Source organism: Garra rufa, chromosome 11, assembly GCF_049309525.1.
Source record: "Garra rufa chromosome 11, GarRuf1.0, whole genome shotgun sequence".
NCBI lineage: Eukaryota > Metazoa > Chordata > Actinopteri > Cypriniformes > Cyprinidae > Garra > Garra rufa.
In genome coordinates, this window is record NC_133371.1 from 23,885,595 (window position 1) to 23,912,097 (window position 26,503).

The following is a 26,503-nucleotide window of genomic DNA, read 5'->3' on the forward strand; positions in this document are numbered from 1 at the left end:
ATGAGCATAAAAGACATTTATTTAAAAAATAATATTATAAAAAAAGGCTATAATTCAATTATTAATTATTTTCATACAATGCACATCAAGTACATTGACCTCTTTAAAACTGGAAATATGCTATACATATATTATTATTATTATTATATATTAATATTTTGCAAAACACAGTTTCGAGTATGTCAACACCCAAATGTGCATGTATACAGCAAATCTAACCCTGTACTCTCTCTGTTTCTCTCTCTCTCTCTCTGTGTGTGTGTGTGTGTGTGTGTGTGTGTGTGTGTAGTTCTGGCAGTATGGTGAGTGGGTGGAGGTGGTAGTGGATGACAGGCTGCCTGTGAGAGAGGGCCGTCTGCTTTTCAGCTACTCTCGCACCACCAACGAGTTCTGGAGTGCCCTGGTGGAGAAAGCTTATGCCAAGTCAGTTCCAGCATATGTGTCCTTGACTGTGTGGGCGTGCGACTGTTCATTAGTGACACCGCTCACGTGAAGGCCATTGTTCCTTTGTGTTATTTAAGGACTAATATTTTTGGAAAAACATCCAGTTGGGAAAAATAACCAAAAGAAGCCAATTAGTAATATTTGTGTATGTGTGTCCGTCTGTTCCTAAAGGCTGATTGGTTCTTATGGCAGTCTGAAGGGTGGAATTATCTCAGAAGGAATGGAGGATTTTACAGGGGGCATTGCCTACTCCCTCCCTGTGTCTTCTCGGTCCCCACGCGTGCTCTGGAGAGCCATCACTGCTGCCCTAGCCAGGAGCAGCCTGCTCAGCTGCTTCATACACGTATGGCACAGTCACACACACACACATTACCGTTTAAATGTTTAAGGGCCGGTAAGATTTTCTCTCTTTTCTTTAAGAATTTAATGCCAAGTTCTGTCATGAAACTCTAGAAACTCTAGACTACTTGGCATGTTGCATACACAGCCAATGAGCTTACTGCTTTACATTTAAATGGTTGGTTAGCATTCACTAGAGCAGTTTGCAGTTCACATTCAGAGTTCCTCTGAAACCCTCCACCTCCCCAGCTCCACCTGTATAGATCTGCTATGGTTTATTATATATGCTACTTGTGCAGCAGCAGTATGTCTCAAAGCAAAAATTTACAGATAATTTATTCACCCTCTTCTCATCCAAGATGTTCATGTCTTTCTATCTTCAGTCGTAAAGAAATTATGTTTTTTGAGGAAAACATTTCAGGATTTCTCTTCATATAGTGGACTTCTATGGTGCCTGTGAGTTTGAACTTCCAAAATGCAGTTTAAAAGCAGCTTCAAAGGGCTCTAAATGATCCCAGCCGAGGGAGAAGGGTCTTATCTGTACTTATCTGTACTCTTGTGTACTCCAGTTCAAGACAGTTAGGGTATGTCGAAAAACTCCAATCTCATTTTCTCCTTCAACTTCGCCCTACATCGCTAAATCGAACTTTTTTTTGTAAAAGGCGTTTAAACTTCTTTTTACACTACTTTGTAAACACTGGGTCGGTACTTTTGCAGCGATGTAGGATGATTTTGAAGTTTGAGGAGAAAATGAGATGGGAGTTTTTCGACATACCCTAACAGTCTTGAACCGGAATACACAGAGTTCATGCAGAGCTAGACAAGACAAGCATTTGAGGTTATAAAGTATATAAATTATCAAAATAACCGATCATTTCGCTAGATTAGACCCTTTTTCCTCAGCTGGATCATTTAGATCCCTTCGAAGATGCATTTTAAATAAATTTTGGAAGTTCAAACTCGAGGGCACCATAGAAGTCCACTATATGGAGAGAAATCCTGAAATGTATTCCTCAAAACACATAATTTCTTTATGACTGAAGATAGAAAGACATGAACATCTTGGATGACAAGGAGGTGGGTAATTTATCTGTACATTTTTGTTTTGAAACTGAACTTCTCCTAATGCCATATGCACTGGCAGTAGCAGGTTCCTGTACTTGTTTTGCAGAAGCAGCAAAAATCTACAACAACAGCAATAACCAACAACAGCGGTGTAGCAGATCTATTCCACCAAGCCCATATATATTAAAATTGTCATATTTGTTACCATGCTAAAATCTTCCAGAGAGATGACATGATATAAATACTTGTATTTAGCAAGGATGCATTGAAAGTGACATTACAGACAGTTATAATATGACAAAAGATTTCTGTTTCTCATAAATACTGTTTTTTGAACCATAGATATTAGGCAGCACAGCTGTTTTCAACATTGCATATTGCATATTAGCCCATTATTAGAATCACTTCTGAAGTATCATGTGACACTGAAGGCTGTTAAAATTCAAGAATAAATTATTAAATAAATACTTTACAATTTATTCTGATAGAAAATAGTTATTTTAAATTGTAATTATATTTTACAATATTACTGTTTTGACTGTATTTTTGATCAAATGTGGCCTTGGCGAGCATATAAGACGCATGCAATATAAAACATACATGACTGTATACATATTAAATATGTTTTGTGTACAGGCTGCGAGTGTGAAGGAAATTGGCAGTGTGACATCAGAGGGTCTTATCAAAGGTCATGCCTATGCCATCACTGATACAGATAAGGTATGAATATTATACACACGCTTTCAGAAATGTGAACATTGTATGAATCCCGCAAAGAAAAATAATAAAGAAACAGTGTTCTTTGCTATAGTAAATTATGCATAATCACATGCAACTAATCTTAAACCAAACCATATTTCCAATCCTAACCAGGGTTGCCAGGTTTCCAAAACAAAACCTTCGGAGGAGGTTCCCTGGAAAAAATTGCTTTCCGGGGGGTAAAATACACGTTTTTTTTTGGTGGGGTTCCCCTGGTAAAATTTGCATTCCAGGGGCTAAATATCAGGTTATTGGGGTTGCGGCAGTAGTGTTAAAGTAGCCTAATTCCGCTGGAAAACTGTGGACTTGGCAACACCAAGCCTAACCCTATAGTAAATACATAGAAAATGTTCTTAATTAATATTATTCAGTATTTACAGATATAGTTCATTCAAAAAATGACAATTCTGTCATTAATTACTCACCCTAATGTCGTTCCAAACCCATAAGACCTTCGTTGATCTTCTGAACACCAAACTAAGTTGTCACATGGACATTTTAAGGATATCCTTACTACCTTTCTTGGCCATAAAACGTTTCAGTTCAGTTACTGTCAATGTAGGGTCAGAAAGCTCTTAATTTGTGCTCTGAAGATGAACAGAGGTCTTAAGGGTTTAGAATGACATAAGGGTGAGTAACTAATGACAGAATTTTCATTTTTGGGTAAACTATCCCTTTAAATGTATAATTGCACTTAAACAGGGACACTTCAAAATATTAATTTAGGGTGAATTATGACCTGGACATTTTATAGACAGTGAATGATTCATCCAATTAGAGATTTTTTAATAGCTTTTGGCAAACATCTCTGTGTGTTAGTACCCTTGAGAGCCTAATATACACCCCATAGGTTCTCACATGCTCTATTTGTGTGTGTGTGTGTGTGTGTGTGTGTGTGTGTGTGTGTGTGTGTGTGTGTGTGTGTGTGTGTGTGTGTGTGTGTGTGTGTGTGTGTGTGTGTGTGTGTGTGTGTGTGTGTGTGTGTGTGTGTGTATGTGTGTACCTGGTATTCATCACGTTGTGGGGACCAAATGTCCCCACAAGGATAGGAATACCAGTAGATTTTGACCTTGTGGGGACATTTCTCAGGTCCCCATGAGGAAACAGGCTTATAAATCATGCACAATGAGTTTTTTTGAGGAAGTAAAAGTATGCACAATCTCCTGTGAGGGCTAGGTTTAGGTGTAGGGTAGGTGTAGGGCGATAGAAAGTACGGTTTGTACAGTATAAAAACCATTACGCCTATGGAATGTCCCCATAAAACATGTAAACCCAACATGTGTGTGTGTGTGTGTGTGTGTGTGTGTGTGTGTGTGTGTGTGTGTGTGTGTGTGTGTGTGTGTGTGTGTGTGGGTGTGTGTGTGTGTGTGGGTGTGTGTGTGTGTGTGTGTGTGTGTGTAGGTCCAGAAGGCGTCTGAAGAGGTCTTTCTCCTGAGGCTGCGCAACCCCTGGGGGTTTGTCGAATACTGTGGATCCTGGAGTGACAAGTGAGAAAGACCTCAGCAGCTCATTTTCTCACCAGAGTTGCATCTTAAGCTGCTAAAGACTTTGTGTTTGTGTGTGTGTGTGCAGGTGTAAAGACTGGGACTCTATAGACACTGCTCAGAAGACCAGACTTGAGTTGGCCAAAGTTGAAGATGGAGAATTCTGGTAGGTAAATGTACACTGTATACAAATCTTCCTGACACATTTCCAACTCACACATCTGAATTTTATCTTGGAACATGCACAGAAACTTTAACATTTAAAGATAAAAACATTTCTATCAGACAAATGGTGAATATAAAGTGGATTTAGTAGCTCTGCAGCACGATAAAAATAGAAACAGGCTGCTCATCAACTGAAGACGCAACTGATGCTTCCCGTGTAGACAAGCGCCATTGATTTTATCATGGGAGTGATCTCACACACACATACACATCTCGATCTCTTTCTCCTGCTATTGTTGAACACTTGCCAAACAGGAATCAATTAAATGCCAAGAATTATATAACACTGCGAATACAACTACTAATAATAACCGCCACTGCAGTCAGCACATCCCTTAATAGGCCATTTAGTTTGGAATAGTTCACCCAAAAATGAAATTTCTACATCATTTACTCACCCTCAAGTTGTTCCAAACTTGTACGAGTTTCTTTTTTCTGTTGAACACAAAGATATTTTAACGAATGTTGGTAACTAAACACTTGGCTACCGTCATTGACTTCCATAGTATTTTTTTCAATGGAAGTCAATGGCTATTACCACTATCTTTTTAAATCTGTTTTTTTTTTTTTTCAGGATTGGAGTAGAGGACTTCTGTCGTCTGTTTAATACAGTGGAAATGTGTAGTGTGAATCCGGACTCTATGTCGGGGGAGGCGAGTGATGACACGACCACCCCATCCTGGACACTGAGCTTACATCAAGGCACCTGGGTCCCAATGTGCTCTGCAGGGGGCAGCCGACGATACCCCAGTAATTGCATTTTTGTTATCAAATATGTCTGGTTTATATATGAGCCATTCCATGCCAGACTTGGTTTAAAGTCAGAGTTGGAAACGTCTTAAAAATGTCTTTTTGCACAAATTTTGCATGTATGCAAATTGTATATCCAAGGTAGACATTTCTAGTAACTGTGCAGTTAATTCTCATATTGTATTTTCAGAAAGTTTTGGAATATTTGTCACTACCGAAACACACTAATTTATAATTTAATAAGAAGGGTTATACTGACCTATTAAGATTTTGCTTACATCTACCTTGTAAATATATTTTTTATATATTTTATTAAAAAAGTTTTCAGAGGTAAATCAATAAACAATTACAATTTTAAAGGAGTAGTTCACTTTCAGAACAAAAATTTACAGATAATGTACTCACTCCCTTGACATCCAAGATGTTCATGTCTTTCTTTCTTCAGTCGTAAGGAAATTATGTTTTTTGAGGAAAACATTTTAGGATTTCTGTCCATATAATGGACTTCTATGGAGCCCCCGAGTTTGAACCTCCAAAATGCAGCTTCAAATGGCACTAAACGATCACAGCTGAGGAAAGAAGGGTCTTATCTAGCAAAACGATCGGTTATTTTCTAAAAAAAAAAGACAATTTCTATATTTTTAACCTCAAATGCTCGTCTTGTCTAGCCCTGTGTGTAGAGATTAAAATAAAAAAGTATATAAATTGTAAATGTTTTTAGAAAATAACCTATCGTTTTGCTAGATAAGACCCTTCTTTCCTCAGCTGTGATCGTTTAGTGCCATTTGAAGCTGCATTTTGGAAGTTCAAACTCGGGGGCACCATAGAAGTCCATTATATGGAGAGAAATCCTGAAATGTTTTCCTCAAAAAACATATTTTCTTTACGACTGAAGAAAGAAAGACATGAACATTTTGGATGACAAGGGGGTGAGTACATTATCTGCACATTTTTGTTCTGAAAGTGAACTACTCCTTTAACAATATGTCAAGTGTGATTTATGAGATTTGATGTATTTTGAATCAAAATTTTCTTTGTAAAAGGCAAAAAGTTAATCATATTGATTTCAAACTCAAGGATGAATTAGTTTGAATATATATTGAACAAAACACTATCATAACATCTTAGTTGATAATTCAGTATACTTTATTTTTCAGTATACATACATTTTCAGTAATGTTTCGGTAGCAACCACATCACATTACAGAATTTAAACCCACATACTAAAACACTACTAAAACATACTAAAATATCAAACGTTTACAAAAATTTTGTTTATTTCCCCCAAATAAATGATTATGTGTTCTCTTTTGTTTTGGTAGTGACACTTTTATGGAATAACACACAAAAAAAAAAAAAAAATGTCACTACCGAAACTTCACCAAATGTTTTGGTCGGGACAATTTTAAATTCTTTAAAGCACATTTTCGGTAGTGACAGTAATGTTTCGATACATAAATTTTATCCCACATACTAAAACACTACTAAAACATACTAAAATACCAAAAATGTGCATAACTGTACTAAAATTTTGTTTATTTCCCCCAAATAAGGGATTATGTGTTCCCTTTTGTTACGGTAGTGACAATTTTATTGAAAAAAACAAAGATGTCACTACTGAAACTACACCAAATGTTTTGGTTGTGACAATTTTACTCTTGAACCTTGCTTAAAGATGCTAATCAGCACATGGTTAGCTAGCACAGTTCTGAACAGTTGTAGACATAAAATATAATGTTATGGATTAACGTTCAAAAAGGTGTGTTCGGTAGTGACATTCTTTAAAGTTACACACAGATTTTTCATACTTTTTTACATTTACCTTAAAATGATGGGGTCTATCTATTCACCATGTAGCTATAAGAGAGAGGGACACATAAATATTTCTTAATCATAAATGTAGGTGTGTAGTTAAAATCAGTCTCAGCCAATCGACTAAAACATACTCTTTCGGTAGTGACATGAAAATGTGGGACACATAAAGTTTCATAATTTACAAAGAAAACATATAAAATGAATATTTCTTTTGAAGATATTTTTATAAACAACAATGGAATAAAATGCCAAAACTATTTGAAATTTAGGGTTCAGGACAGCCACCTCCCAGTTGCAAGTACCCACCAAATGATGATTTTATATATATTAAGCTTACTGATATTTTAAATATTATTGTGGGTTTCAATAGATAATAAAATGATCTTAGTAAACATCTAGGATTTGAATACTTAAATGCTTTTTGGTTGGGGGACAGCAGTTTGCACCAATTCTGTAGAATAACCCATATAATACTGATTTATATATAATATAATATATTGTCATTAATATACAGTTCAAAAGTTTGGGATCAGTACAAAGGATTTCCACAAAAATATGAAGCAGCACAACATTTCAACAAGAAAGTAACACACCTAGCAGCATTATTTATTTGCTCTATAAAATATTTACTACTTCCTCTGCTTCCTTAATCTGCTTCCTCATCCCTTATTCCTCTTATTCAATCCTGTAGGATCTTTCTGGAAAAATCCTCAGTTCCAGATGATTCTGTCTGAGAAAGATGTGGATGACTATGATTATGGAGAGGGTGAAGAAGGGGAGGAACAAGATGGAGAAGACGATGAAGATGGTGTTGTGGTGGCTCCTGTGAGCAAGACTGAGAAACAGGGAGAGAAAAAGAAGAAGTGCACTGTACTGGTGGAGCTTCTCCAGAAATACCGCAGACAGAAAGATAAAGTCAGCTTTCTCAACATCGCATTTCACATCTACAAGGTGAGAGACTGAGATCCCTGTTACATATTATATAAAACTGAGTGGTGCATTTTAAGCCAGACCTAAAATACGTAGGTGATGCATATGACATAATTTTATTAGATAAACACTACCAGGCAAAAGTTTTCTTTTTAATGTTTTTAAAGAAGTCTCTTCTGCTTACCAAGCCTGTATTTATTTGATCCGAAGTACAGCAAAAACTGTAAAATTTTGAAATATTTTGACTATTTTTTTTATTAATATGTATTAAAATGTTTTTTTTTTTTTTCTGTGATCAAAGTTAAATTTTCAGCATCATTACTCCAGTCTTCAGTGTCACATGATCCTACAGAAATAATTCTAATATGCTGATTTGCTTTTTAAGAAATGTTTATTATTATTATTATTATTAATATTTAAAACAGTTGAGTACATTTTTTCAGAATTCTTGTGAATAGAAAGATCGAATTATTCTGAAATAAAAAGCATTTGTAACATAATACACTATACTATTCAAAAGCTTGGAGGCAGTGTAAAAAAAAAAATTTGGGGGGGGGGGGGGGATTCTATAGAAATTAATATTTTTACTAAGCAAGGATGCTTTAAATTGGCCAAAAGTGCTTATAAAAACATTTATAATGTTACAAAAGATTTCTATTTTAGATAAATGCTGTGCTTCTGAACTTTTTATTCATCAAAGCAACCTGAAAAAATTCTACTGAGCTGTTTTTAACATAATAATAATAATAATGAATGTTTTTTGAGCAGCAAATCAGAATATTAAAATGATTTCTGAAGGATCATGTGACTGGAGAAATGATGCTAAAAATTCAGGTTTATCATTTTATCATTATGTTTATTGTTATCACAGGATAAATGAAATTTTAAAATATATTCAAATATAAAAGTTATTTTAAATAGCAAAAATAGTTCAGAATTGTACTGTTTTTGCTGTACTTTGGATCAAATAAATGCAAGGTTGGTAAGCAGAAAAGTCTTCTTTAAAAAAAAAAAAAAAACATTAAAAACGTGGTTAAAAAACTGGTAGTGTATATAATAATTAGTGGTGGGCCGTAATCGGCGTTAACGTGCTGCGTTAACGTGAGACTCTTATCGGGCGATTAAAAAAAAATATCGCCGTTAATCTATTCTCAAAGTTAGGTTGGGAGCTGGGTCTATACTACGCAAGCTATGATGACTTTTGCCTTGATAGTTTAGCGCGGATGAATACCTAGCCGAATTGCACTGTAGGGGGCGAGAACGAGTCTTCGAACCTGTGTGTATGCCTACTGTGAAATTACCACATCAAACGAGACGTGCTAACATGGATGCAGCGATGAAGCCGCCGGGTTTGCTTCAGGACAGGGGCGTTGCTAGACCCTTTTTACTGGGGCACGTGCGTGAGTTATAATTTACTTTGATAATCCCGAAATAAAGACATTAAACTATATGCAATAACTGAATTGACGCTTCTAAAAGCAACACAGTTTAACCGAAGACTATGCACGCAGATATCCATGCACGTCGCGCAGCCTTTTACGCAGAAGTACATGCAGTGTAGGAATAGTTGGTTACACAAGTTTGTATAGTTAATTGTGTTGTAAATGCAATTGTCAAGCAGTTTGTGATGCATTTTGGAAACAGGAGATGAGCCCCTGGTCTAATGCGCCACCTGGCTTGAGAAACCCGTTCTCAAAGACTTACTTTTAGTCATTATTTGGGTAGCTCACATATTCTGAATGCCTTCGGCAGAATTAAAATTAGCCATTTTAATCTATATTAATCTAGATTAATTTCAAGATTACTGTGAGATTAATCTAGATTTAAAAAAATTATCTAAAAAAACTGAAATAGAAAACATCTTCATATGCCATTTTAAATTGTAATAATACTTAACAATATGACTGTTTTTACTGTATTTTGGATTAAATGGAGCCTTTGTGAGCATAAAAGACTTCTTACAAAGACATCATGTTATGTTTTGTGTAAAAGGCTGATAATATAAATATTATAATAATTTTTTTTGTAATAAAACCATGTATTTCTTGTCTTCCCTTACCTCTTCATTCTCTTTTTCAGGTTCCCCCTGAGGTGAGCATTTGAATGAATATCAGCAAGTAGCATTGAAATACAAACACTTATCTAAAACATTTCTTGACACATGACGCTATTGAAATACAAACACACTTTCACATCTTCTCTACCTTTAGCTGCAGGATAAACCAGGATCTCTGGACCAGCAGTTCTTCTCCAACAACCGTCCAGTTGCTCGCTCTGGAAAGTACCGTGGCATTAGAAGCGTTTGGCGGAAGGTGCGCCTAGAGCCTGGCAGTTATATCATCGTAGCCTCCACCTACAGGCCCAACCAGCAGGGGGAGTTCTTCCTCCGTATTTACACCAAAACCGGCAACATACAGGGGTACAAAGAATGAGAAGTATCTCATTTCTGTCAGTTCTCTGTTGTGATTGTGGCACAGTGTTGTTCGCAGTATGTCTGTTCAGAGGTTAACCATAAAAAAACCTTTCAAATCTGCTTTACAGGTTTCAGGATTTCCCCTGCATCAACAACTACTCTGCGGTAAGACATCTACTGACTGAAAAGAGAAAGAAGAACAACCATCTGTGTGTAATGACATATTTAAAATGATTATTATTATGTGTGGTTGTTGTTCCATAGATGGTTATGTCAAAGCCAGTCTTACCTGAGGATCAATTTAGAGTGCAGAAGTGGTATGATGAAAAGGCTGGATCGGTAAGCATCTCAGTCGCTTCCGGTCTCTAGTGTGGAAAAGATTTGTGGGCATCTGATGAATCACTGATGAAAGCGAACGTCTCTGAATATGTCATTTTGGTTTTCACTTTTCAGGATGACAAAGTGAATGCCATGCAGTTTATGAATCTGGTGAACTCAGGTCAGGATGTGCACATTTAGCACAAGCCGTCACCACAGGGATTGCTCACAATATTTAAAGTGATAGTTCACCCAAAAATGAATTACTCAAGACCTTCGTTCGGAACACAAATTAAGATATTTTTGATGAATTGAAGGGAAAGCTCTTGGATTTCATCAGAAATATTATCATTTGTGTTCCGAAGGCCTTACAGGTTTGGAACGGCATAAGGTTGAGTAATTAATGACAGAATTTTTAACTATTTCTTTAGGCAAACATACTGACCACAAAGTACAAGGCACATAGTACTACAAATCGCCACAAAGTGGCAGTATTACGTAGCTTTTCTTACAAGGAAGTCAAGCAAGTATGATGAATTCCAGCAGTCAGTGTGCTGCTATACATTCATCTACTCATTTGCATGTAGAAGAAATACGTACAAATTTTTAATAAAAATTGACTAGTACTATATAAAAGTGTTTATATAATAAAATATTGTTTTGTATAATATAATGATTTACAGATGACACTAGCATCCATATCAGTAGCCTAAAGCATTATTTTTTACATGAAATGGGTCACCATGTCATAATACATGACTCACTTGACGTTTGCTTTTTTTGTTCACACTTTTTTGTTTTAATTCTGTTTTAGTGTTGGAAAAAGACTATGAACTTCCTCTGGAGACCTGCAGACAGCTTATCTTTGGAGAAGACGTATCCTTCTTCCATGCAGCAATATTTTTAAGAAATGAAAGGCATTGTTCAACCAAAAATGTCGTTCCAAATTAATAACACCTTCATTCATCTTAGAAACACAAAGATATTTTGTATTGAGATTTCTGACCCTGCATAGACAGCAACTCAACTGGCACATTTAAGGCCCAGAAAGGTAGTAAGGACGTTGTTAAAATAGTCAGTGTGACATTAGTGGTTCAACCTTAATGTTATGAAGCTTTGAGAATACTTTTTGTGTGTAAAAATTACTTTTCTGGGCCTTCAGTGTGGTAGTGGAAGCACTCGGATTTAAAAAACAATATCTTAATTTGTGTTCTGAAGGTCTTTTAGGTTTGGAACAACATGAGGGTGGTTAGTTAATGACTTTTATTTATAGTTATTATAGCAAAGATGCATTAAATTGATCAAAAGTGACAGTACAGACTGTTAAAAATGTAGTATTTTAATATTTTACTAAATATTAAGCAGCACAACTGTTTTCAGTATTATTAATAAAAATGTTTCCTGAGTAGCAAATCAGCATATTAAAATGATTTCTAAAAAAAATAGCGTGACACGGAAAAATTGAGTAATGGCTGTTTTGCCATCAGAGGAATAAATTACATTTTACATTTTCATATGTGACCCTGGACCACAAAACCAGTCTTAAGTAGCATGGGTATATTTGTAGCAATAGCCAAAAACCCATTGCATGAGTCAAAATGATAGATTTTTTAAATGCCAAAAATCATTAGGATATTAAGTAAAGGTCATGTTCCATTAAGATATTTTGTAAATTTCCTACCGTAAATATATCAAAACTTAATTTTAGATTAGTAATATGCATTGCACCCTTAGATTCCAGATTCAAATAGTTGTATCTCAGCTAAATATTATCCTATCCTAACAAACCATACATCAACGGAAAGCTTATTTATTTAGCATTCAGATTGAAGATTAAAGATTTATAAATCTCAATTTTAAAAAACTGACTTGTGACTGGTTTTGTGGACCAGAGTCACATACGTACCATATACCTTTACTTAATATCCTAATGATTTTTGGCATAAAAGAAAAATCAATAATTTTGACCCATACAATGTATTGTTGGCTATTGCTATAAATATACCCATGCTACTTAGGATTGCTTCTGTGGTCAAGGGTCACATATATTAAAGATAGATCTCAGTCGTTTTAAATTGTAAAAATACTTCACAGTATTTCAGTTTCACTGCATTTTTATCAAATAAATGCAGCCTTGGTGAAAATAAGAGACGTTTGAACTGTAGCATACTATTTGACTTTAAAAAAATATACTGTATATATTATATATATATATATATATATATCGTTAATCCATTCTTGGTCGATATTCTTAACGTCTGTGTGTAGACTGGTGGCCGAGGCCGTCTGAACAGAGCTCAAGCAGAGAAGCTGCTCACCTCCCTACGCAATCTGCAGGTATCTTAGTTCTCATGCGTGAAAAGGTCACTCTCAGCTTTGGCACAGAGTTAGAAAGAGCAGTGAGGACACTGAGCTGTGACAATTATCAGGTTGTGTTAGGTTACATGGAGCTCGTCTTGCACAGACCAAAAGACCTTGAAATGTTGTTTTTGTTGTTGTTTATCCTGTTTATGAACTCGTTTGCCTTAGCGCTCTGTGCATAGAAGCTCTGGCTTTTATTCAGGAAAACATGAAGAAATTACTTCTGCTTGATATTACAATTCATAATTCTTTCTTCCCCAGTCTATCTTTTTCCAGTTTGATGAGGATTCGTCAGGAACCATGAGTCCGTTTGAGCTCAGTTTAGCTCTGAATGCTGCAGGTGATCACCTATGTACACAAACACCACACCCTGTGTTAATATACAAAGGGAAAGTTACAGTCTCTGCACTCCTACGCAACACTCACGTTCTCTCCCCCTCCTTCTGTGTCTGTTTCTGCCCTCAGGTGTGGAGTGTGACAATGTTGTGGTACAGTTGTTGTGGGAGAGGTTTGGCGCTGGAGAACAATACCTGCCTTTCTATGGCTTTGTGTCTTGTGTTGCCAGACTGCAGGTGCTCTTTGGTAAGTTCGTGAGCAGAGACTTCTTCCTAATTATTTTGCGATGCAGAAGTAAGCTATTTTCCACTATAGGTGTAAAATATCTTGAAGAATAACAAAGTATCCAAACTTTCATGCTTTATCAACAGTTAAAGGGTTACTACACCCCAAAATAAAAAAATTTGTGATTAATCACGTACCCCCATGTCATTCCAAACCCGTACACTGCAAAAAATGCTTTTCTTACTTAGATGTTTTGTCTTGTTTCCAGCCAAAATATCTAAAAATTCTTAAATCAAGAAGGATTTTCTAGACGAGTAAAAATTCTTGTTTTCAGAAAAAACAAGTCAAAATGAAGTAAGTTTTTGCTTAGAACAAGCAAAATAATCTGCCAATGGGGTAAGCAAAAAAATCTTATTTCAAGCAGAAAACAAGATTATTTTTCTTACCCCATTGGCAGATTATTTTGCTTATTTCAAGCAAAAACAAACTTAATTTGGACTTGTTTTTTTTTTCGGAAAACAAGACAATCATTTTTACTCGTCTAGAAAATCCATCCTGAATTAAGAATTTTTAGATATTTTGGCTAGAAACAAGAAGAAAAGCATTTTTGGCTGTGTAAAAGCTTTATTCGTCTTCGGAACACAATTTAAGATATTTTAGATGAAATGTCCCCTTTGCTCCTAGGTAAAAAATACTGTCATAGCCTAAAAAAGTATGAAAGACATTGTCAAAATAGTAAATCTGCCATCAGTGGTTCAACCATAATTTTACGAAGCTAGGATACTTTTTGTACGCAAAGAAAACAATAATAACAACAAGCGCGCACTGTTCTCAGTCAGCTGCATCACACAGATATGTTTATTTGCGCTTAGATTTGAACGAAAACAGCGTACACTGTTTGTGTCCAGGGGATACTATCCAAAATGGCACTATGGTGACGCAGAGGAGATAAATTGTTGAATAAAGTTATTTTTTGTCTTCTTTGCATATAAAAAGTATTCTTGTAGCTTCGTAAAATTACGGTTGAACCACTGATGGCAGGTGGACTATTTTGATGACGTCTTTCATACTTTTCTGGGTCTTGACAGTGTTATTTACTTGGCAGTCAATGGAACAATCAAACCTCCCAGTTGTCTCCCAAAAAATTTTAAGCCGGTCGCACACTGTGTGGTTTTTTTTAAAAATCCTTTAGGATTGTACTTGTCAGACTGTACAAACATGCTGATCATACTGTGGGATCTCAGTTGTTATTAATGTCAGACTGTACGACAGTCAAGAAGACGTGTTAAAAACGGGTGCGCGCAAGATAACTTGTCTGTAGTTTTACATTATCAACCTATAACCATTCAGTGGCTGCGAGCTGCATTACACCCGGGGCTGAAATGTTGGTTATTATGAAAAGTATATAAACGGCGGCAATACCGGCATATGTAAGAAGAATAGATTAAGCAGCACTACACACCCACATGAAAACAGCGGCGCAACCGGTGTTTATCATAGCGAAGGCAATATATCAGATAAATTCCGTGAGCGGAGGACAGGAGTGCTGGAGATTATGTAGATAGAAGGCTTGTCTTGAAAGATAAAGACAGTTTGGCATTCGTCGTAGGAGATGTCACACTGCAGGAATGTGCGCCAAAACTTCTGACACTGCCAGAATTTTGTCAAAAATTTGATCGCAACAGCCATTAATCGGCTGTCAGTGAACATGTAACTATGGATCAAAGACCACAGATTTTAGCCTAGGACTATAGGAATCTTTTAGGATTTTCTAAATTTGTCTCAGACGGCCAAATCATGTCCAAAATCGCACACAGTGTAAGCCGGGCTTTAAATTGTGTTCCGAACGAACTAAGCTTTTACGGGTTTGGAACAACATAATTGATTATTGACAACATTTTTATTTTGGGGTGGAGTAACCCTTACAGACTTGATTTTATAGCCTTTTAACTCATTCAGGATCGTTTTAACAATGTCCTTACTACCTTTTTGGGCCTTGAATATGGTAGTTGCATTGCTGTCTATGCAGGGTCAGAAAGCCCTCAGATTTCATCAAAAATATCTTAATTTGTGTTCTTACAGGATTGGAACGACATAAGTGTGAGTAATTAATGACATAATTTTCATTTTTGGGTGAACTATCCCCTTTAATATCTAATGCATAAAAGCATTCACACATTTAAATAACAATCAGTTGTCATTCAAACCAACAATCGGAATGAGGAAGAAACACGATCTAAGTGACTTTGACCATAAAATGATTGTTAGTGCGAGACAGAATGGTTTTAATTTCTTAGAATCTGCTTATCTGATTTTTTTGTGCACAACTGTCTGTAGAATCTGCAGAGAATGGTATAAAAAACACCAAAATATCCAGTGAGTGGCAATGCTGTGGACAAAAATGCCTTGTTTATTCATAGAGGTCAGAGGGGAATGACCAGACTGGTTCAAATGCATAGGAAGGTGACAGTAACTGAAATAGCCAGGCGTTACAATAGCACTGTGGAGAAGATCTCCTCTAAACACACAGCATGTCAGATGTGGCAGTGGACGTGCTACAGCTGCAGCAGACCACGGGTTCCACTCCTGTCAGCCAAAAATAGGACGCTGAGGCTGGGCACAAACTCCCCAAAACTTGTCAGTAGAAGACCGGATAAACATTGCCTGGTCTGAGGAGTCAGTGACATACAGATGAATAGGTCATGAAGAGTTACTCAGTGTGAATTCTGTCATTAATTACTCACCCTCATGTCGTTCCAAACCTGTAAGACATTCATTCATCTTTGCAACACAAATTAAGATATTTTTAATGAAATCCGAGAGCTTTCTGATCCTGCACAACTGACGCAAATGGCACATTTAAGACTCAGAAAGGTAGTAAGGACTTTGTTCAAATGGTCCATGTGACATCAGTGGTTCAACCGGAAAGTTAAGAAGCTACAAGCTTTTTGTGCCCAAAGAAAACAAAAATAATAACTATATTCAACAGCATTGTTGGCTGATGAGAAAATCATCTGTTAATGTAAAAACACTACTCATGCTATCAATTAAGATTCCTATGTTACTCATTATGAGAAGGGTGTTATATGTAGTCTTCTGTGTTTATTATTTTTGTTAGATTGTATTCACGTTGCGCCTATTTACATATGGTTATCTGCTCCTAGTGTGAAGGTAAATATAATTGTGTAGCGCTGCATCTCATCATGCTGTTTATTGGCACACCTTAAAGCTGTTGAGATGTTCGTGACGTCATTAGCAGATATGCGAGAGTCTGTAAACATGTTAATTGGAAGGATTCAGTTTGCCAATTGTTTTTTCTCAGATCTTTTTGAGTCGGAGACCAACCAAGAGGTGAAGGACAAGGGCATCAACGCTGTAAGATCTTGTTTGTCAAAATCACCTCATTTCCTTCAGTCTCTTCCACAGCCATCTGACAGATGTTAAAATGATTTATGCTTATTAAAAATATCACTGCATGTCCAGCTATAGTCAAGAAAAAATTTGATATAAATGTCTTCCAGATAAAGTCTGGAAAAGAGAAAGACATGGAGTGTCATTGTAAATGTACAGTTAAGGTCAAAAGTTAACATACACCTTGCTGAATCTGCAAGATGTTAATTATTTGAAAAAAAAAAGGGATCGTACAAAATGAATGACCAGAATAAGAAATTTCACATAAAAGACGTTTACATATACTCCACAAGAAAATAGAATAGTTGAATTTATATTAACAAAATGCATGTTATTTTATTTATTTAGTACTGATCTGAATGAGACTTTCACATAAAAGACCTTTACATACAGCCCACAAGAGAAAATAATAGTTGAATTTATAAAAATGATCCCGTTCAAAAGTTTACATACACTTGATTCTTAATACTGTGTTGTTACCTGAATGATCCACATGTGTGTGTGTGTGTGTGTGTGTGTGGTCTGGTATTCATCACGTTGTGGGGACCAAATGTCCCCATAAGGATAGGAATACCAGTAGATTTTGACCTTGTGGGGACATTTCTCAGGTCCCCATGAGGAAACAGGCTTATAAATCATGCACAATGAGTTTTTTTGAGGAAGTAAAAGTATGCACAATCTCCTGTGAGGGCTAGGTTTAGGTGTAGGGTAGGGTTAGGGCGATAGAAAGTACGGTTTGTACAGTATAAAAACCATTACGCCTATGGAATGTCCCCATAAAACATGTAAACCAGTGTGTGTGTGTGTGTGTGTGTGTGTGTGTGTGTGTGTGTGTGTGTTTTAGAGATAGTTGTTCATGAGTCCCTTGTTTGTCCTGAACAGTTAAACTGCCTGCTGTTCTTCAGAAAAATCCTTCAGGTCCCACAAATTCTTTGTTTGTTTTTTTTTTTAGCATTTTTGTGTATTTTAACCTGAGATCCATCTTTTCACACTGAGGACAACTGAGGGACTTATACGCAACTATTACATAAGGTTCAAACACTCGCTGATGCTCTAGAAGGAAAAACAATTCATTAAGAGCTGGGGGGTGAAAACTTTTGAACAGAATGAAGATGTGTACATTTTTCTTATTTAGCTAAATATCATATATATATATATTTTTCCTTTATTACTGCCTTTCAGAAGCTAGTCTCAGGTGTCCTCAGTGTGAAAAGATGGATCTCAAAAACATACAGTCATTGGAAAGGGTTCAAATACACAAAAATGATGAAAAACCAAAAAATTTGTGTTCTAAAGAACAGCGGGCAGTTTAACTGTTCAGGACAAACAAGGGACAAAAAATAAACACAGCTGTGGATCATTCAGGTAACAACACAGTATTAAGAATCAAGCGTATGTAAACTTTTGAACGGGATCATTTTTATAAATTCAACTATTATTTTCTCTCGTGGGCTGTATGTAAAGGTCTTTTATGTGAAAGTCTCATTCAGATCAGTACTAAATAAATAAAATAACATGCATTTTGTATAATCCCCCCTATTTTGGTAAACTAATTAACTTATATCAGGTTCTGCAGCTTTTGACCTCAACTGTATATTATTACTATTATAATAAACAGAAATAATCAGATTAAAAAAACATGAAAAGCCACAAAAACTCCTTTTTCAGTTTCTTAAATATCTGAATAGTGGCATTTAAAGGAATAATGTGACCAACATTAAAATTCTGTTATCATTTACTCACCATCATGTTGTTTCAAAGCTGTCGATAGACAATATTTTAAGAAATGTTTTGTACATGAAAGTAAGTAATCATAAGTGAAAGTAAAAATAAGTAAAAAAAATAAGTAAGTAAAAATTCTAAATACCTTTTATGTTCCACAGAAGAAAGAAAGTCATACAGTTTTGGATCAACATAAGTGTGAATAAATGATGACAGAATTTCGATTTTTGGCTGAACTGTCTCTTTACGCTTGCATGTATCTATACCATGTATGTATAATATAAACGCTTATTTATTAAAAATGTGCACAGCACGTTCCCTGAATCATTTCCCTGGTCTTTGTGCAGTGGCTGCTCAAGCTGTTGGCTGTGTGAGCCTGTCCAGACCCGACACCTCAGCGGGACAGACCTGCTAGGCCAAGACTGCTCTGACGTCATCCACCTGGGCCTACGTCTCCTACATCTCTCCCTCTTCTATCTCATTTGTGATCTGCGGACCTTTGCCCTGCAGTTGCATCCACCCACTCACTGCTCCATCAGTTGGGGTCTATGACCATGTAGGTCATTACTGCCTGGATACAAAACAGACTTTCGCATTTTATCCCCCTCGCCCCACCCTAACACAACGTGTGTGTGTGTGTGTGTGTGTGTGTGTGTGTGTGTGTGTGTGTGTGTGTGTGTAGCTCATAATAAGCAAAACACTTGAGATATTATAATAGGACTATTTTACTTGTAAATGAACATTCTGTCATCATTTACTCACTCTTATGTCATTCCAAACCCATATGAGCTTATTTCTTGTGTGGAACACAGAAGATATTTAGAAGGATGTCCAAGCTGCTGTTTTAGCTTACAATGAAACTGAATGGAGACCAGGGATAGTTGTGATCACCATTCAAGGGATAGTTCACCCAAAAAGCCTCAGCCTCATTTCATTCCAAACCTGTGAGACCTTTGTTCATCTTTGGAACACAATTTAAGATATTTTGGATGAAATCCAAAAGCTTTCTGACCCTGCATAGACAGTGATGTAACTGACACATTCAAGGCCCAGAAAGGTAGTAAGGACATTGTTAAAATAGTCCATGTGACATCAGTCATTTACATTGGAACTGCTCTGGTCGATTAATTAAAACTCGTGACTTTGATCATTCATTTCAAGCCATTTACTAACAAAAGCCAGATCAAATTAAAAGAGACATTCACTTTCGAATTTTAACATCACTTGTAATAATTAAAAAAAAACATGTAGTGATGGCTGAAACAGAGCTTTTTGAAACTCTGAATCAGTTAAACCAATACGTCACAAAATGATTCACAAAATGTTTCAAAGCGATCCAATCGGATCGTGTATTGCGAATCATTTGTTTTAGATTGGGACTTCTGAGTGGATGTCGTAAATCAGTTGATTTAGATCGGAATGGGTCTGTGAATCATCTTGCAGATTGAATGATTCAAATTAAAAGCTTAGCTATATGCGATTAGAAGGCCCAATCTAAATCTAATGATTCCCGATACATAAAGTTTCAGTCTAAGTCAAATGATTCTGAATTGAAGTTTCACAAATCATTATTCAGGGGTGCATTTCCTAAAAACTCTATTGGTAATGACGGAACTTGAGACCATAGTTGCTTTTGGGAACTACTAACTTTCGTATCGTAGGAGCAGGCTGGTCAATCTTTTGCTTTAGATCTGAACTTCGGAGCGCAGATTGCAAATCATTTGGTTTAGATCAGAACTTTGGTCGGAATTTTGGAGCGCGGATCACAAATCATTTGATTTAGTTTCGGAACTTTGGAGCAGGTTCACGAATCTTTTGCTTCAGATCAGAACTTAGGGTTTTGTTTCAAATCGGGACTTCAAAGTGCGTATTGTGAATCATTTGATTCAGATCGGGACTTGGGAGTGCGAATCGTGAATCATTTAATTTAGATGGGAATGGGTTTGTGAATCATTTCAAGAATTTAATGATTGTAATTAAATGGTTTGCGATATGCGATTCGAAGCCCTGTTCTAAATCAAATGATTCGTGATACGTGAAGTTCCGATCTAAGTCAAATGATCTGAAATGATGGTTCACAAATTATTATTCTGGGGTGTGTTTTCTAAAAGCATTGTTAGCTAACCATGGTCGTTAGTTCTGTTGAACTCTATTGGTAATGATAGAACTTGAGACCAAAGTTGCTTTTGGGAAACGCACCCCACTTTGGAGCGTGGATCATGAATCATTTGATTTAGATCGGAACTTCGGAGCAGGTTCCCAAATCTTTTGATTTAGATCAGAACTACCGAGCACAGATCACAAATCATTTGATTCAGATTAGGACTTTGGTGGGGGTTCGCGAATCATTTGCTTTAGATTGGAATTTCGGAGTGTGGATCACCAATCATTTGATTCAGATCGGGACTTTGGTGCAGGTTTGCGAATCATTTGCTTTAGTTTGAAGCGCAGATTGTGAATCATTTGATTTAGATCGGAAATTTGGAGCAGGTTTGCAAACCTTTTGCTTTAGATCAGATCTTTGGAGCACGGATTGTGAATCATTTGATTTAGATTGGGACTTTGGTGCAGGTTTGCAAATCATTTGATTCATTTCAGGACTTCGGAGTGCGTATGGCAAATCATTAGTTTCAGATAATTTCTGAGTGGTTTTACAAATCTTTTTTTTTAGATTTTTTTCTTAAACTGTAGAAAACATCAAACAATTAAGGCAATATAACAAAAAAAAAAGTAAAAAAAAAAAAGGATACACAAATACCAATCCCTTAAGATAATTAACCGTGGTATTCCTATAGTAAAAGTGCAGTCTGCTTTGTAATACTTTAGTAGTAATACTTTGCATGTGCTTCACTTTATTTTTGAAATTTTTTTTTAGTATATCTATTTATCTTTTTTTTTATTTGAAAAAGAAAACATTGTTTGATAAGTGAGATCTCTGATTGAACTCCTTGAAAATCAAAAAGTAGTGCTTGAAAAATCCTTGAATTTGAATTTGACTTGAGGGTCAGAAAGCTCTCGGATTTCATCAAAAATATCTTAATTTGTGTTTCGAAGATGAACAAAGGTCTTACAGGACTGGAACAACATGAGGGTGAGTAATCAATGACAGAATTATCATTTTTGGGTAAACTATTTTACTTTCATTTTAAGGAAAAGAGAAGCTTACACATTCTTCTAAATATCTTCTTCAATGTTGTTCCACAGAAAAAAGAAAGTCATACAGATTTGTAATGAAGGTAAATGATGAAAACCTTTTGCATTTAAATGCATTTAAATCTATATTTCAATATTTAGTGCCAGCAAACATTACTATGTGATTAATCAAAATATCATGTAATTAATTGGATTCAAATTTTGAGTCATTGATTGATCTAATTATTGGTGAAGCGTTATACAGTCATAGATTTTGAAAAGTCACATCTGCTTAGTAGGACTGTTAATGCATTTAAAGCAGGGGCTTGTTATTATAGCCATGCTTGTAACAAGCCTAATTGCATTTTTTTTTCATTCATACAGCATGAGTCGTACTTCCTCCTCTACTTTTCCCCCTCTTTGGAACGTTTATGTATCTCCGCTTAATATCTTTAAAAATTGAGAACGTTTTTTGCTTCTAAATATAAAAGCACAAGTCATAATCTTTCATCACGGGGCATTTCTATATTAAATTTTTTTCTGTGCGTATACCTACACCTCCACACACACACACACACACACACACACACACACACACTCACTGTCACACACACACATTGTTCAGGGAGCGAGATAGTAGCTGTGGGTATTAAAAGCGATGTCTCAGCAGCCCTGCACGCACCGGCTCTATTCTTATCGCTCTGACGCCACGCACAGCGTCATCACGCCATCGCTCCCTCCTCCGCTACGCTCTCCCTGCATCCCTCCCTCCAGCTCTCTCTAGTAACTGTCTCATTCTCACAATCTGCTTCCTCCTCCTCGCGTACCTCGCGCTCGCTCGCTCACACATGCGCGTATGCTTGCTCACACACACACTCACGCGCTCGTACGCTCTTGTCCTCTCTCCCGCTGCTCCTATTAATAGAAACCTTTGCTCACACAATGCTTCCTCCCTGCCGTAAGGTGACCGAACAGAGGTTGCCCCCAGCAACAGTCCAAGCGCCTCTGGAAACGACTAAAAAAAGGCACGCATTTCCGTCATTGCTCTCTCAATCACTTCCTCTTCCATAATTTTCCCAGTTACATTTTGTACTTTCAAACCGTAATTCCTTAGTGACTCGGTTATTCCTGTCCTATCTTGTCTGTCTCTCTGTCTGTGAGGTGAGCCAGAATAATTGTCCAAAAATACCAAAGGAAATCCATCCGTTAGCATTCCCATTCATCTCGGCTGGTGCAAGATTCCCAAAAGTATTACATTTTAAATCTGCCATCTCAAAATTTTTTGACTAATGACTCTTGACTTGGTTGGCTGATACAAGAATGCTCACAGTCCCAAATCCTTGGGAGTTGGCATGAAAATCAGCAGAGAACAATATGTCCATTTTATGCTTCCAGAAAAAATAAATAAATAAATAGGCAGTGGTAAACCATTACCTATAATGATAAATTGGGGATATACGGACTATTTACGTAATTCTGAATGGCCATCAATGAAGAAAGATGCTTTTTGGGCTCAGATAGTACAGTTGCAGTCAAAATTATTCACCCTCCTTGACCTGCATGACATATTGCTGCAGAGAACAGTTTATTAATACACATTTGAATGTCTCTAAACATTCATGTTCAAAATTATTCAACCCCCGAAAGTCAAATTTGGTGCAGAATCTCTTATTCTTTAAAACCACTAATAAATGCTGCTTTTAAGTTTAAACCACTATTAAATGAAGCTTCTCTCACCTCTCTTCAGCCATCTTGGCCCATTCCTTGCCTGAAAAAGCTTCCAGATCACTAATAATCTTTGGTTTGCACATTGCAACTGCTTTCTTCAAATCCCACCAAATATCAAGAACATTCTATGACTGATCTGTGAACCAAGCATAAGTAAATTTGGATGTGTACTTTGGGATGATTGTCCTGCAGGAAAGTCCATTGATCATCAGTCTTTGCACCAAAGGCATCACAATTCTTGCCAAAATGGCCTGATTCTTCAAAGAATCCATGATGTCCTTCATACAGTCATGATTTCCACTTTCTGCGGAAGTAAAACACCTCCATAAGTGCTACTGCACCTCTATGTTTGACAATGGACAAGGTGTTCTTCTGCTTATAAGTATTGCACCAGACATACTGCTGATCCATGGGTGTAAAAATGTCCACTTTGTTCACATAAAACATTCTTCCAGAGCTCCACAGGTCTATCCAAATTAATTTTAGCATCTTCGAGTCAGGCTTTTATGTTCTTTCTGGTCAAAAGTGGTGTTCAGTAAGATGCCCCAACATGAAAGCCACATTTGCCTAATGTTCTTCTTGTACTCTGCATTGAAATGTTTTTCTTCCATTTATTAGGTCATCTTGTAATTCTTTGGCTATACATTGCAGGCTTTCCTCAGTTGCTCTAATCAAATATTTTATGACACTGTGCTTTTTCTTCAACACCCTTGAAGGTTTTCTAGTACAACACATTTAAACAAAGAAATACGGTTGCCAGCTGTGTCTCTGGGAACTTTTAATGTCTTGGAAATCTTCATGTAGCCTTTGTAGATTTTTTAATGTAAGCATTAGTTAAAGCTCTGTTGCCATATTTGCTACTCTACTTCAGCACATGCATGGACTAAATGTATGTATGTGTAATTAGTTTCTAAAGTCTTAATTGTGATTTAGGACCAATTTGTTCCTCGCCATACAAATTGGTGACTTAAAAACAGCGATGCCGAATAGGGGTTGAATAATTATGACATAGCTGTATCATTAAAAACCTCAAAAATATTACATTATACACTGACATTATCATTTTTAGTATGCCAGTGGATCTTCAGAAAAGCTTGTATTTGTAAAGTACTGCAGTCTCTGGAGGGGTTGAATAATTGTGATTGCAACTGTATAAAACTATTTCACATTTCTGTGGTTTTCAGGAGTGGAAGTCATCATTTTTGGGTAAACTTCTATAGTGTGTAATGGAAACTACAACAAATCTAATTTTTTGCTTTTCTATTTTCTCCAATAACAATAGAAAATCCCATGGTCGCATTTCTACAACTTGGCCAAACAAGAAAAAAATATTAGGAGAATAATATTGGTCAGAAGAGAGAAAGATATCAACTTTGCTGTCACTCCCTTAGCACTCAGGCAGCAGTATTAACCAGTTTATAATAATTTATTGCCGAGGTGATAAAACACAGAGTGTAGTGGTATAAAAAAATGGAATGTAAAAAACTGCAAGATTTACGATTCTAATAACTTTAGAAATGCGTCATCACAGTTTGCCAGAAGGGTCTGTAGTCATGTGGCATCTATATTTGTAGCTATTTGTAGCAATAGGACTTTTAGCTATACCATATTTGTTTCCAAAACATGCAAAAATGAAAATCCTGCCTTACCTTTATGTCATTCCAATATATATATATATATATATATATATATATATATATACAGTCAAGCCCGAAATTATTCATACCCCTGGCAAATTCAGACTTAAAGTTACTTTTATTCAACCAGCAAGTTTTTTTTTTTTTTTTTTTTTTGACCAGATATGACACAGGCTTCTCCCAAAAGATAATAAGACGATGTACAAGAGGCATCATTGTGGAAAAAGTCAGGACTCTGGCTGGGCCACTGCAAAACGTTAATGTTTTTGTTTGCTAACCATTTCTTCACCACTTTTGCTGTGTGTTTTGGGTCGTTGTCGTGCTGAAATGTCCACTGGTGCCCAAGGCCAAGTTTCTCTGCAGACTGCCTGATGTTGTTGTTGAGAATTTTGATGTATTGCTCCTTTTTCATGGTGCCGTTTACTGCGATTAGGTTCCCTGGTCCACCGGCTGAAAAACACCCCCAAAACATTAGGTTCCCACCACCATGTTTGACAGTGGGGATGGTGTTCTTATGGTTGAAAGCTTCTCCTTTTTTACGCCAAATGAAGGCTACATCATTGTGGCCAAACAATTAAATTTTTGTTTCATTTGACCATAAAACAGAAGACCAGAAGTCTTCTTCTTTGTCCAAATGTTGCATTTGCAAAGGCCAAGCAGGCTTTTGTGTGCCTTATTTGGAAAAGTGATATCCTCCTTGGTCTGCGTCCGTGAAACCCAGCGGTGTGCAGTGTCTGTTGGACTGTCTGCTTTGAGATGTTGCCACCAGCAGAGCCCAGATTCATCAGGATGGCCTTGGTGGTGATCCTTGGATTCTTTTTAACCTCTCTCACTATCCTCCTGTCCAACACAGGTGTCACTTTTGGCTTCCGACCACATCCTCTACGATTTTTCACAGTGCGGAACGTCTTGTATTTTTTGATAATACTTTGCACTGTAGCCACTGGAACTTCAAAACATGTAGATATGGTCTTATAGCCCTTTCCTGACTTGTGAGTAGCCACAATGCGCAGCCGCAGGTCCTCAGTGAGCTCCTTTGTCTTAGCCATGACTGTCCACAAACCAACAGCAGAGAGCTTCTGTTTTTCACCTGTTGAGTTGATTAAAATTGTTGAATCAACCAAGTTGAATCAGGGTAATTAGGCTGCTTTAGAACAGCTTGGACAATTAGGAATGGTATAGAACTTTGGATTTTCCCATAGACTCGTAGATAGTTTGCAAAGGGTATGAATAATTTTGAACATGCTACTTTTTGTTCAAATGTAAATAAAAGCTGTAATAAAATATATATGTATTTGCAAGAACACTGGGAACTATACAACACTGATCCCCTTGACCTTAAAATCTCTTATTTAGTGTTACAGAAGAAAGAAAATCATACACAAAACCAGTCATATATTTGTAGCAAT

At 36.5% G+C, this 26,503-nt stretch overlaps 1 protein-coding gene across 1 annotated transcript in view; it reads left to right on the forward strand.

Annotated features, from left to right (window-relative positions):
* The window catches only part of capn12 (calpain 12), a 30,287-nt gene extending 11,042 nt beyond the window's left edge, over nucleotides 1–19,245 (forward strand). Inside the window, exons 4-21 of the mRNA XM_073850552.1 lie at nucleotides 290–423; nucleotides 616–787; nucleotides 2,485–2,568; nucleotides 4,009–4,094; nucleotides 4,180–4,257; nucleotides 4,891–5,066; nucleotides 7,573–7,832; nucleotides 9,891–9,902; nucleotides 10,022–10,230; nucleotides 10,353–10,389; nucleotides 10,489–10,563; nucleotides 10,678–10,723; nucleotides 11,357–11,418; nucleotides 12,811–12,879; nucleotides 13,165–13,243; nucleotides 13,369–13,485; nucleotides 16,787–16,839; nucleotides 18,945–19,245. Coding sequence (XP_073706653.1) covers nucleotides 290–423; nucleotides 616–787; nucleotides 2,485–2,568; nucleotides 4,009–4,094; nucleotides 4,180–4,257; nucleotides 4,891–5,066; nucleotides 7,573–7,832; nucleotides 9,891–9,902; nucleotides 10,022–10,230; nucleotides 10,353–10,389; nucleotides 10,489–10,563; nucleotides 10,678–10,723; nucleotides 11,357–11,418; nucleotides 12,811–12,879; nucleotides 13,165–13,243; nucleotides 13,369–13,485; nucleotides 16,787–16,839; nucleotides 18,945–18,971 — 1,776 coding nt within the window. The 3' untranslated portion in view covers nucleotides 18,972–19,245. The remainder of the gene's footprint in view (nucleotides 1–289; nucleotides 424–615; nucleotides 788–2,484; nucleotides 2,569–4,008; nucleotides 4,095–4,179; nucleotides 4,258–4,890; nucleotides 5,067–7,572; nucleotides 7,833–9,890; nucleotides 9,903–10,021; nucleotides 10,231–10,352; nucleotides 10,390–10,488; nucleotides 10,564–10,677; nucleotides 10,724–11,356; nucleotides 11,419–12,810; nucleotides 12,880–13,164; nucleotides 13,244–13,368; nucleotides 13,486–16,786; nucleotides 16,840–18,944) is intronic.
* Nucleotides 19,246–26,503: the final 7,258 nt, after the last annotated feature.